At 34.2% G+C, this 13,321-nt stretch overlaps 1 protein-coding gene and 1 long non-coding RNA gene across 2 annotated transcripts; both read right to left on the bottom strand.

Moving 5' to 3' along the window:
* Positions 1–4,433: 4,433 nt before the first annotated feature.
* LOC114313261 (uncharacterized) lies at positions 4,434–6,350 on the bottom strand. Its single transcript, XR_014327695.1, has 2 exons — positions 6,269–6,350; positions 4,434–4,834 (listed from the first exon to the last, which is right to left on the bottom strand). It is a non-coding gene; the product is annotated as an uncharacterized LOC114313261 (long non-coding RNA).
* A 121-nt stretch (positions 6,351–6,471) lies between these two features.
* LOC114306576 (uncharacterized) lies at positions 6,472–13,321 on the bottom strand. The gene is made up of 10 exons (XM_082874452.1): positions 12,933–13,321; positions 10,166–10,304; positions 10,016–10,080; positions 9,495–9,535; positions 9,336–9,420; positions 8,204–8,354; positions 8,005–8,112; positions 7,070–7,524; positions 6,928–6,992; positions 6,472–6,586 (listed from the first exon to the last, which is right to left on the bottom strand). Coding segments are annotated over exons 1-5 (405 nt in total). The 5' UTR covers positions 13,092–13,321; the 3' UTR covers positions 6,472–6,586; positions 6,928–6,992; positions 7,070–7,524; positions 8,005–8,112; positions 8,204–8,354; positions 9,336–9,419.

Raw genomic sequence — 13,321 nt, 5'->3', positions numbered from 1 at the left:
AGCTATCCCAGGAGATCAGACAGATTATTTTTCATCTTTTTTCAACAAATTCTTAGTGAAAGGATGACCATGTTCTTTAATCGTCATATTGACCAGATTATCCTCTATTGTTTCTATGGAGTTCCAAAGGTTTGCAGTAGAAAGATGTGAGAGTATTTAGGCTATTGATTAATCACACTTTCTAATCCTAATTTCTTATGTGTTGGCCATCGATTTCTCAACTGAGGCTGACTTTTAAAGAAATTATTTTCAACTATAGAAAGCAACGACAGTGTAAACCTCAAGTTTTTCGTAGTGTGTTTGTTGATTGGTCATCAACACGCCGTCATGGGGTATGTGTTCATAATGTATATGTTTCTTCGTTGCGGTCATCGAAGGTAGTTCTTTATTATTTGAATTTTATCCGTATGTAATAAAACTTATGCATTATATTTCCTTTGACCTTGGATTTCATTGAACTTGGACACAAAAAGCTTGACAAAATTTGTAACCATTCTTTCAATCACGACTTTATACATAATAGAGTCTTATAATCACTTTTTAAAATCATTTCTTCTTTCATGGGGTTAATATAGTACATGATTTTCCCATAGCTTTTAAATTCATTGGTCTTCTTTTATGGGGTTAATGGAGACAAATGTTGAGTGGTTATTGATGATGACATATATAATAGTATTAGACTTCTACTTGTTTTTATTTTTTTCTTATTTTTTTATATATATAAATAAATTTGTATATGGTTTTAGCCACTCCAGTGATGTATTGTCTCACTATTCTGAGATTAATACCTTGTTTGGGGAGGCATTGAACAAAATGCACAAATGGAGTCCCCTACGGCTAAAGGTCAAAATTGCATGATCAAATTTTTCAAGGTTGATGACTTAGGAACAATCTTTGATTACTACCCGTGTCTAGGAATTCTTCAAGTTTTACATTTTCTCTGCTTCATTTCCATGTAAATGTCTTGCCGGAATAACATGTTACAGTATTAACCAAAGGCAAGAATAGAGATAGAGATATGTTAGATGCCCAAACTGTCGAGCAATATAAAATAGCCCCAAAATCTAATTAAAAAAAAAATGCTCCAAATAAAAAAAAATGAATTTAGAAATTATGTAATACACAGGATTGAAGAGTTCAGAAAAGGAGCATTAAAAGATACAACGTGCACGAAATTGTTTGCTTATTATGCTGTTTAGCATAGGTAAGAAACAGAGGCACATTTGGTGATATAGTTCAACAATCCAAAATCGAGAATCCAAATCCACAATCTGAAATTTCAACCAAACTCATTCACGAAATCAGAGAAAGCCCTAAAAAATTGTTTACGAAATAAATGGAAAATGAAAGAAAAAAAACATGTCAAAACCCTACTTGCATCGTGAGAGAAGGGAATGGGAGAGACATCGAGAAACAGATACAACCAGACAGACCCAGATCGACAGAGAGGGAGAGAGACGACAGACACATACCTGTAATCAGTGGTGGAGCCGATTTGCAGTGGTCGTGGTGGCGAGCGCCGGTGGCCTGCGATGGTGATGATCGGCGGTGGTGAGCGACGAGTTTGGTATGGACTGCTCTGTATGTTGATTTTGGTGTGTGAGACAAAAGAGAACAAAAAAGTGTGTGTGTGTAATATATATACTGGGCGCCAATACTAATTATTTTCCCTATAAAAAAATTTCGAATCTTTAGCAACTAAACGACTATTTGTCGCCAAATATCCTTAATGGCAACTAAAAATTAGTCACCAAAAGCTGCTTCTTTGGTTACTAAATTCAAATTTTCGTCAGCAATATTGAATATACAACGACTAACCCAGGTTTGATCGTCAAAAATTAATAAAAAATATGCCCATTTTTGGGCGACAAAAATGTTTTGTCGCAAAATGAAATTATGCGGCGACAAAATCAAATTTTAGTAGCCTAAAATGGTAACAAACAGCGACTAAAGATAAATTTGGTCGCCAATAAGACTATATGGCGACTAAAATAATTTAGTAGCTAAAAGATTCAATCTATGCCGACTAAGTCAGGTTTGTAGTCGCACAATTTGATGTTTTTGGCGACTAAAATTGTTTTGGTCGCCAATTTTAGTCGTCAAACATGCATTTTGTTGTAGTGAACATAGTATAATCCAACAAATACATATACTATCCAAACCAACAATTAAAATCCAAATTAAAAAAAATCTCAATAACAAAATATATCAGGTGTATTGTTTTCCATAAACAAAAATATAATGTAAATTGTGGCCATACAAACATCCTCAATCTGGCCCAAAAACATCACTGTATCCATGCCAGCATTGCTTCAAACCTACATTTATCAAAACAAAAAAATAAATAAATAAAAAAAGAGCAAAAATAGAGATCTAAGTGAAACAATAATTGAAGAATGAGTAGAAGAAAACATAAAGAGAGAAAAAGAAGAAACAAAAAAATTCCAGCTCTCTTTGTGAGGTTTCTCCATTGTCATTGCACAATGGCAACCAAAGAATCCAAGCATGTTCTGGACATAATGCAAAGCGCTCAATGCATAATAACTAATTTGGGACGAACAATAATATATTTACAATAATGATCTAGAAATAGATAAGTTAACACAGACAGTCAAAAGTAATAAACTCAGCCAAGCATGTTCATATGCAATTCCAGCATAACCAATTAAGTTCATTTTGTAGATAAAATTTTAATAATTTTTTTTCACAAACAATCATCCGTGGCACCATTAAAATAGTGTCCAGTGTAAATTGAGTGTGATAATTCGGAACAACAATGCAAGGTTTAAGTATTAAAAGAGTATTCAGAAAGTGAAATGTGTACACCACATTTAGGAGTTGTTTGGGGATGATTTGTTTCACACATAACTTGTTGACTACTTTTCTAATAACTTGGAGTAAGATTTCATATATTTGACTCCTAGTGCAAAGAATCTCTAGCACTAAATAACCTTTGTTACTCAATCGAGTGCTAGAGACGGGGAAACGGTGGAGGAATGAAGTAAAATAAGGAACAAAATCAAATATCCTCATGATGATATGTAAACAAGGCCTTAAGTTTAGTCCAATTATAAAATCTCAAAGTGGAAATAATTAAGGACAATACATGCTTCCCATAAATTCAATAAGATACAATTCAATTTATCTGAATTTATATACAATATCAATCCTCGTTATTGAGAACTACTCTAATTTAATTAGTAAGGCTACTTTGATCAATAATTATGACCATCAATATGTTGAAAATTGTAATCCACAATTTTCTAGATTATAATTATATTGGGTGGTACATTTATCTATAGGAAGATACATAAACTAGGAATATGAAAGGCTTCTAGGGGTGTGAGAGTCATGTGCCAAGTATATTAAGGACACTCTAGTGTGCTACAAGTAAAGTCACAAGAAAGATTAATAATATAAAAATATATTCTGATTGAATTCTAAGTTCATATTGAACGAACTCCTAATTCACAAAGTTGAGAACAAATGTGAGTCAATGTTACTTTCCTAATCAACAAAATTCTTTTGAAAGGGATTATAGGAGTGTGAGATTAATCTATCTACAAACTTCTATGTTAATCTTATATAACGGACACTCTACTGTACTACAAGTAAAATTACGAAAAGAAATGTTAGTAACATAGAAATATACTCTAATTGAATTCTATAAGTTCCACTACAAGAATTAACACTTTTGGCAACAAAAAAATTGGTCGCTAAAAGTCAATTTTTGGTCGGCAAAAGTTATTCGCGACCAAATTTTTTGGTCGCTACTTTGGTCGCCAATTGAGGGTCGGCAAAAGTAATTCGCGACCAAAATTTTCGTTGGTCGGCAAAAGTTGGATTTGCCGACTAAATTTTTGGTCGCTAAATATTTAATTACCGCGACTAATTCATTTTGTCGCTAAAACACTTTGGTCGCGAAAAGTCGCCTTTTGCCGACCAAATTTCTTAGTCGCCAATTGACACATTTCGCGACCAAAAAGTTTGGTCGCCAATTGTGACATTTCGCGACCAAATTTTTTGGTCGCCAATTGTGACATTCTGCGACCAAAATTGGCTTGGTCGCCAATTGTTACTTTTCGCGACCAAAACTGTTGATCGGCAAAAGTGAGTTTCCACGACCAACAAAATTTTTGGTCGGCAATAGATGTATTTTTTGCGACCAAAACTCTTGGTCGGCAATTGTCATTTTTTGCGAAAAAAAATAATTTATTTGTCGCGACTAATAAATTGGTCGCCAAAGCAGGAAAACAATACACCTGTAATTCCTAATAATTCATTCAATCCATAATAAACCTATAATTTTAAAGCATCATTCAAATTAACGAATGCTGTAGGGGCTCAATACTCCAGAACTATTTTATCTTAATATATTGTTATGCTTTGTTTACCAAAAAAGAAAACAAGGTGTGCAAAACCTCTCTAATAAATAATATCAAAATTTTCTTTTATTTCTTTCTCAAGCTATGTAAGGGCACAAGTTCATAGCATATTCATCGTCATGTGATGAATGTGTCAGGAAAGAAAAAATTATACAAAAATAAAATATATTTTTACAAAATTTTCTCATAAACTAATGTAAATCAAATAATAAATTTTAAAATTTTAACATAAAGCCAAGCTCTTCATATCTCATGTCAATCCTCATAATCATAATCCACACCATAGGCTCCGCAGCTTTCAACACCTTCACCGTAATCAGTCTTGTGGTCAAATTCATTATCATACTTTCTTATTTCAAACTCAATCTGTCGGTGCTAAACTTCTTGTTAAACTTTGTATCGCATTTTGCAATTATGCCTTCCGTGTTGGCATTCTCGGCACCTTGGCTCTGTAAAGACATTGAAATGGATGTATAGAAATACATTAGCCAAATCTCAGTGTAGCTTTGTCTCATAGCAAGTAATAAATTCCAGATTAATGGAACAAAAATAACAGTAAAATAACATGGCATCATATTGTAACTTGATTTGTTAGATTTGAAATTGAGAATTCATGTAAATATGATGAATAATCCCACCAAATGATTATTTCAATCCTTCCATCTAACTTGAGCCAAACACACGCGGCTTATCATCATACAATTACCTGTTTTAGAAAATGACAATGAAGACTGTATTTTCCTCCACGTCTCGTTTTCATTTATAAAAAGGGCTGCAACCTTCATTGGCAGGAAGAACTGAAGTTTCCTTTGTTAAGTGCGCCATTGAATTACCATAGGACAACGTTGGTTGGAGTCATTGCAATGGAGCTGAAGTCTTGTAAAATTCAGTGGGAAAGTAAGTTTATATTCAAGTGACCATTAACTTGAGGTCGAGACCATTTGTGTTGTGGGGATTGGTATTTGTCAATTTGTTCTACCCTTCCAATTCTTATTTTTGATTTGTTTCCATCACTAACCAAACCAAACTGGCCCAATACACATCGGTTGGATTTGGTTATTTAGTTTTCCCATTAACTATGGTGCATATGGCCACAAAATGGATAGGTTTGGCTCACATCTCATAATCAAACCATAAAGCACTTCCGAGAGTACAAAGAATGCGGCATTGATGACATACTAGGAGATTTATCTCTGCGGCTAATAGGGTATTCCATGAGCTTTCAGCATTTCACATGCTATGTAGTGTATGAACTACCGACATTTTTCTACTATATAAGTTCAGAACTCTGAATTAATGTTTTCTCTCTCCCCCCTATGGTTATTTAGATTTTTTATTCAAATCATTTCAGTGCAAAAAGTGGTGCTAATAGAAGAGACAAAGTGAACGGATGTGAGGATCCTCTGAGGTGCAAACTAGAACAGTTTTACGGCGAAATGAGGGTTAAATATTCCTACCAGAAAATGAATCAGGACAGCGTGTCTCAATCTCCTGAGTTTTACATGTTTCAATTGAATGGCACTCTTTGAGATCAGACAAATGCATGTATTCAATATCTAACTTGGCAACATATTCAACAATACAACAAAGGGCTTTACATGTGTTTATTTGTGTAATCAGTACATTCAAAGGACTCCACATCTAAACTAGTGCTCGTTCTTCTATGATTTTACTTACAGAAAGACTATAGCAGTCAAAAGGCCGTGAGTACAATAAAACAAATGTTATTGGTTTTGTTATCAAATCAATTTCATCTCATTAGCTACATATCATGGGTATTTACAGCATCATGATCATGACTATTAACCAACTTTTGCTCCAAATTACCTACACTTGAAGAGGGTAATATCTGAAAGAAAGGAACAAAGAAAAGGCGGCATTACCGTTTCATGTTTACTATTCATTTGTTTCCAAATAATCTTTTTGTAATGCATCTCTTCCTTACTGTGCAGATATTTGTCAACCTGTAAAAAATTTGACATTGTTTTGAAGTTATAAATTCACTGATCTGATAAGTCAATCAGGTAACATTTACCAATTAAGTCAAGAACACAACTTGCTTTAAAACTTGCAGCATACCTCAACATCATCGATATCAGAAAGGCTTTCTGACTCGTCAATTGCTACCATTCTACTCAGATGCTCATATCTTTGCAGCTGACCAGATACCTTGTTACCATCTTGGCATCCATCAGAAGCTCCTGAAACATCAGAATGTTACTTTGACTTAAGCTTTCAAGTTTAATCCCTAAAATAATGCATGACAGGAATTTCATGAGAACAATTCACTACAAGTTGGGTCTTGAATGACGAATGACCAGATACCTTGTTAATGCATCTAATTTTACTGGGGTGCAGTTCTATAATAAAGTTTTTCTCAATTTGATGATTCCAACTTCTTTTTTTTCACTAAAAGTTAGTGATGATTCCAATTTATGCCAACCTCTTTCAGGAGGCATTTGCTCATCACATAAAAAGAGCCAATTGGATAATCTAGTAACTATTAAATGCCCAATAAAAATTAAAATAATTTAAACATTACTTGTATTCCGTCAAGCAGTTCCTGAAGTGATTCATTTAGTGCCGCTAGCTCTGCAGAATTTTTACCTACAAAATTTGATAACCAGGGATGAACAAACTTTAACAGGGCTGAACATAATGAGGACTATTTAGAAAAGAATTACCAGTTTTGCTGTCATTTTCATCAATATCCAAGATACCCAGATCATCATCATTAGTGTCATCATCATTCAATCCAGATCATCATCATTAGTGTCATCATCATTCAATCCAGTTTTGTTGCCACTGGCAACACCTCCAGGTGGTACAAGTGCAGGAACCTCAAAGCACATGAAATGTGCAAAGAAAGAACTCTTCAGTTTAAGCAATAAGAACTCAAGTTTAAACACTAAAAAGAAAAAGAAATATTAGTTGTGTTTCCAAAAATTGGTAGAAAAATCGAAACCTCATCTACAAGGAGTGGAATAAAAATGGTAAGCATTTTGGTGTACACCTCTGAAACTGTAGAAGTGTCTGCATTGTTTGCACTTAGGCTGGCTCCTGTGGAAGCTTCAGGCCACATGGTTGGATTTCTTGATGCTTTGGTACTAGCTTGAAGCTCATTCACAAATTCATGAGCCTGTAGACAATTAAGACAATTCTCAAAACACAATATTTTCAAACTTGTCAAATTCCTTATTTTTTATAAACAATATAATCACTATCAGAAATTTTCCAGGACTTAAATAATCAGACAATGCATTACTTACATAAAAAACATACTCCTACAAATACAACTTTACTCTCACCAAGTCGTAAATAGCAACACGACACCATAGGGTAAGCTGTGTTATATGGACTTTTTACTTCCCTCAGTGTACTCCATCAAATATGACAAGGGTAAGGGTGTGTACGACACTAGTACTCCATCAAATAGGGTGTGTACGACACTAGTACCCTATTTATGACAAGGGTAAGCTTTTCTCAATGGACCCAAGCAGTTCTTGTCAAGACTTTACATATGCAAAGGAAACATGGGCATTCAGAGAAATAGAATAAATAAGAAGATGAACGACTAAAGATATATATTGATAATTGGGCAACTCCTATGTAATTTAACCTTCAAGTGTTGTAAAAGGCGAGCATATTTTTTTTTTTGCAAAAGGCGAGCATATGTCCTGCATTTATACCGAAGATCAGCGTGATCAGGCCTCTTCAATTGTCCCCTCTGTTTAATCCAACAAGCAAAGCTCAGGGCTCGGATTCATGTTATACATATTGACAATTTCCTAGAATAAAGCAACATCCCTTGAACATACCTGAGAGAAGTAACTTTTGTCATTTATCATAAAATCCACCAAACTAGCAAAGTAGTTTTTCAAGAACTCGGACGCTCTCCGAACAAAAGTAGTTTTTAATTTTTCAAGTTTTTCCCTCTTCTCTTTAACCTGTGAGAGTTTGATGTGCCACCTTTAGAAAGAGAAGATATCTCAAAATTGTCATCCACAATAGGGAAAATTGTAATCCAATTCAGGGGCAAGAACAAACTTTCATTATCAGTTAAGAAAAACTCAATAACAAATTGGTCTTCTTGAGTTCACATCACTAACTGATCCTGATCCTCAATCCTTATAAATATATATATATATATATATATATATTAAATTAAAAATTAAAAAAAAAAAAGAAAGAAAAAAGAAAAGGAGTCCCTGATCCACAATAGAGAAAAGAATAGAAAGGCATGTGACTGCACATATGGGTTGGCTCCAGAATCCATTTACTGGAACAGGTAGTTCAGCAGCCAGCAGTTATAATAATCAGGTAGTCAATGTACTGGTTCAGTTAGCAATTTAGATAAACTAAATACAAACAAATAATCTTCTTTATATGGACCAGTCAGCTGGAGTTGAGCTTGAACACAACTGGACAAACTTCAGAGTTCCAAAACAGGACCTAGAATAGGAATATCAATGTAAAATGTAAAGTTGACACACATTCATAGTGCAACGAACAATCACTAATTTATGTGAAAGGTTGACAATCACTAATTCATGTAAAGTTAACACACATGAAAGGTGATTGTTTAATCTGAACTAGAGAAAATGGGGCAAAAAACAGAAACGAAGCATATCCTCTTACTCAAACTAGGTTCAACCAATCCCATGTAGATTTCAAAAGCGTTACTTGTAACTGTGTTTCCAAGCATATCCTCTTACTTAAGCATACACTTAATACTGACTGGGAAAGTCGACATCATACATGTTAACAGTTCATTTTCATCAGTTTCTACCTACTCACCTGATCCCTTCTAGGTCTTTGTAACAAGTTTCTAGTTCAACCGATCAATATGGACAGAAACATAGCCAACATGTTTTAGTTTAAGAAAATGTTTGAGCCCTTAGATAATTAACCACTAAGGAAGAACATACAGGCCAAATAAGAGTATTATACCTTCAAAGATAGCAGAAGAGTAATTGTTTCCAAGCTGTGCTGGCCCCGATCAACATAGTCTCCTAAGAAGAGATAATCGATATATCTGATAGTCATACATGAAATTAGCATCATGATAAAAGGGTGGGAAAAAAATTGCTAGTAATTGCATAATCTCACCAAATATCAAACATAAAACAGAGTATCAGAGTAAAACCCACCTAATATCAAACACAAAACAGAGTATCAGAGTAAAATCCAGCTAAATACTGTTCATGAGGAGTTCAAAATCAAACATAATAATCTTCTTAACACTGCAACTTGATCAGACAAGTAACCCAAATAGATATTTGTACTGTGATAGTAGAGTCAAATAAACCCTAAAAGGGATAAACATAAAGTTCAGAGGCGAAGAATGGGAAGTCAATAAAGTTGAAGAGTAGTGTGATACATCAATGTAAAGGAATTCTCGGGTAGAAAACGATTTCTGAGATTTTTGAGATCGAAAATAAAACCCTAAATCCTGAAGTTACCAAAACCCTAGATCTGTAAATAACCTTTCTGTGAATGTTACCATATATAAATGGATGAATTTCAAGATAAATGAGTAAAAGTAATTTATGGTCAACTTTACATAAATAATGTCAAAAGGCCAACATAGCCATCAATTCCAATAAAAAGGAACCCAATTCATAACTCACTTTGTCCTTGTCCACTTTTGATAAGCTCAGCTCCTCTTGAAAGGATTTATTCAACTTCAGCTCCTCTAGGAATGGAAAAGAGATCAGGTGAGAAATTTAAGATGACAAAATGTGATATTACAATTGGACATTGAAAGAGTAGGGAAGAACCTTGTAATTTTAGCTGAATATTTGCTAACTTGTCACGTTCTTTCTCAAGTTCTAAGCCCAAGTTATTTATTTCCGACTCATGAGCTACCTGAATCGCTGCCAGAGACATGTTTTTCTCTTCTAACAAATATGCAAGCTCCTAGAAAGCATTCATATATGTGTTGTCAACTTCAATCATTACGGACAAAGAACAAAAATGAAACACACTAACTAATCGACTTCAAGAGAGGAAACATGAAAAAAAGAAAAAAAGAAAAAAAGAAAAAAACAGAAGTTGCATCATAAACACAGTGAAGTGATAACTTCTCAGGGAATGTGCTAATCCCAAAATTAAATTTTAATAAAAAATATTTAATCCATACAAAGGTTCCTAAAACTAAGAAATTTTAGCAAGCTAGCCAAAAATCAATTTGGAAATTGTAACATCAGGATCCAATCTAAGACACAAAATAGGTGATACATATTCATTAACTATATCTCACTCAAACTATGATATATAATTGTCAGAACAAAACAGAACAAAAGGTACCATTACCTTTTCATTGCCCTGAATACCAGATTGTTTTGATTCTATCTTAGTGTGAAATGTGAATGATTTCAGGCTGCATAGTTTGTGCAATCCCATTGCTTAGTCCATCCTGTGTTATAGACAATTCCATTGTGTGTTTGATCACCAATAGAATGAAATTTTACAAGAGCTTTATGCTGCCAATTGGGCAACTGATCACTACTCCCTTGGACAAATTCCAGATAAGATCAGCCAATGATGCCCAATTCAAAGATGAATATTTATATTAGTGAAATTTTTATGATAAGGCTCTCCTAAAAACTTTAAATGTTTATTAATTTGGTGTCTGAAACTTAGAATGTGGCATTAGAACAACATAAACGTACTGCAGTCATCTAATTACCATTGCTGTGTAGATTTTATTCTGGATGTATAATTAGTTGTTTCTCTTACATGGGTTGCTATTGCAGGGAGTAAGTGTTGGTACCATCAAAACGAAGGCCAATGTCTGCTGTGTTCAGTTTCCTGTTGATTCTAGTCGTTACCTTGCATTTGGTTCAGCAGATCATAGAATTTATTACTATGATCTCCGTAACACAAAAATGCCACTGTGTACAATGATTGGACACAACAAAACTGTGAGCTACGTGAAGTTCATAGATTCAACAAATCTTGTTTCTGCATCGACAGACAACACACTGAAGCTTTGGGATTTGTCAATGGCCTCATCCCGGGTTCTTGACAGTCCTCTTCACTCATCCACCGGCCACACAAATGTGAAGGTATATATCTATAAATACATACATGTATGTGCACATATATAAATTATCATGGCATGGGTTGAGAGTGCTGCTATATTTTGTTCTGTTCTTATTATCATTGCCTGAACAATTAATGTGCTTATATAAGCGATTTGAAGCAATCAAGCTTATTAGTACAAAATTACTAGCAATAAGTGGTAAGCATTTTTTTTTCTTCTCTTTTTTGAAGTAATGGGAAGGGCTTCCAATAGTTGTTGGCTCTCTCAATTTGTTGGAATTTTTTTTCCTTTCTAGTTCTTCACATGCAACTTGAGGTATTTTATATATGTTGTACTTTTTATTCATAGAATTAATGTATCAATTTCTTGAGAGGTTGCACATGGGATTGGTGTATTTTGGTATTTTGTTCATACCATTTGTTGATTCTTTAATTTCTTAACTTATCTTGCACCATGGATGTGCACACAAATATTCGAGGAGAAAAAAAGGAAGAACAGCACATTTCAATAATTCTAAGATGGAAGTTAGAATTTCATAGTAACCATAATTGGCTCTTGTATATTTTTTCTGACAACTTTCCTGGTTTTCACAGACTTGGTCCAGTAAAGAAGAAAAAGGTGATTAGTGAATTTGGATGAAGATGCCACACACAGTCACATCTGTAGTGAAGATGGACAACTTACGTATCCAGTATTCCTTAGGACAAGAAATTTTTTAACCACTACACATTGACATTTGTGTAAAATTTATGACCTAAATTATTTGTCTTAGTTTTGAATAGAGTGTAATCTTTATTTATCAAAAAAATTATGAGCTAAATCTTATCTATCAGAAAAATTCGTGTGGTATATCTCAGAGTTGGAAACAGGAAAGGTAAGGAAATGCCACATTCTAAGTTTCAGACACATTAGAACAACATACCAATAACAGAACCCTAACAGAAACCTAAATTCCACATGAAAAACTTCAAAATCAAAAATCCAAGTGCTCTGTAGTCAAAGTCCCTAGTTTATTTCTATTGAATTGGATCGGATAGGATAATCAATAACCAGAATTTTTTAAAAATAAAATAAAATAAAATAGAACTTGCCATCTTCATTGACCCTAAAGTAAAGATATGCCTGCATTGTATAGATAAACATCCAAACATCAATAATTGCAAAGCATCCCTCAAAGTATCAGGAAAACCCCAAGATCCAACAAAGAAAAATCTGAAGTAACCCTAATCAATAATAGTAATTCGCAGACAAAGATTTAAGAATTATAATTCGAAAATAAAACCCCAAATCCTGAAGTTACCAAAACCCTAGATCTGTAAATTACCTTTCTCAAATTCAACAAGCAATCAAGGGCCACATTAAAAAATCTAAAACAACATATATATCCATTACACAAAAACACTAAAAACCCTAAATCAATACACCCAACCCAAGATTTCAAAACCAAGAACGGCCATTAAAATTACAAAAAAAAAAAAAAATCACAAATCTGTATATACCTGCTTGTACTTCTTTTGCCTCTTCCCATCCGCAGTCTCGATCACAAACTCGGTCGAAAATATATTCGTAAGCTTTGCTCCGTACCCGTTCCTACCACCGGTCGTCTTCTTCGTCAAGTCGTCGTAATTACTACTCGTCAGGAGGTGCCCGAAGATCATTTCGGGCACATAAACCCCTTCCTCCTGATGAATCTCCACTGGAACACCATCCCCATTGTTGTAAACACTAATACAGTTCTGTTCCACATCGATCGTCACCTTGACGGATATAAGTTGAAAAAAAATACCCAGATGAATCAGAAACGGCGAAGACGGACGGCGGCGCAGACGGACGGCAAGGTCGATTGGCGGAACTGAGCTTTGATCGAATTCGTCTGAGGTGTGTGAAA

This window comes from Camellia sinensis, chromosome 1 (assembly GCF_055761805.1).
Source record: "Camellia sinensis isolate YWXY chromosome 1, ASM5576180v1, whole genome shotgun sequence".
Classification (NCBI taxonomy): Eukaryota; Viridiplantae; Streptophyta; class Magnoliopsida; order Ericales; family Theaceae; genus Camellia; species Camellia sinensis.
Note: the sequence above shows the minus strand (reverse complement) of the source record. Positions and strands in the feature narration are given on the sequence as shown.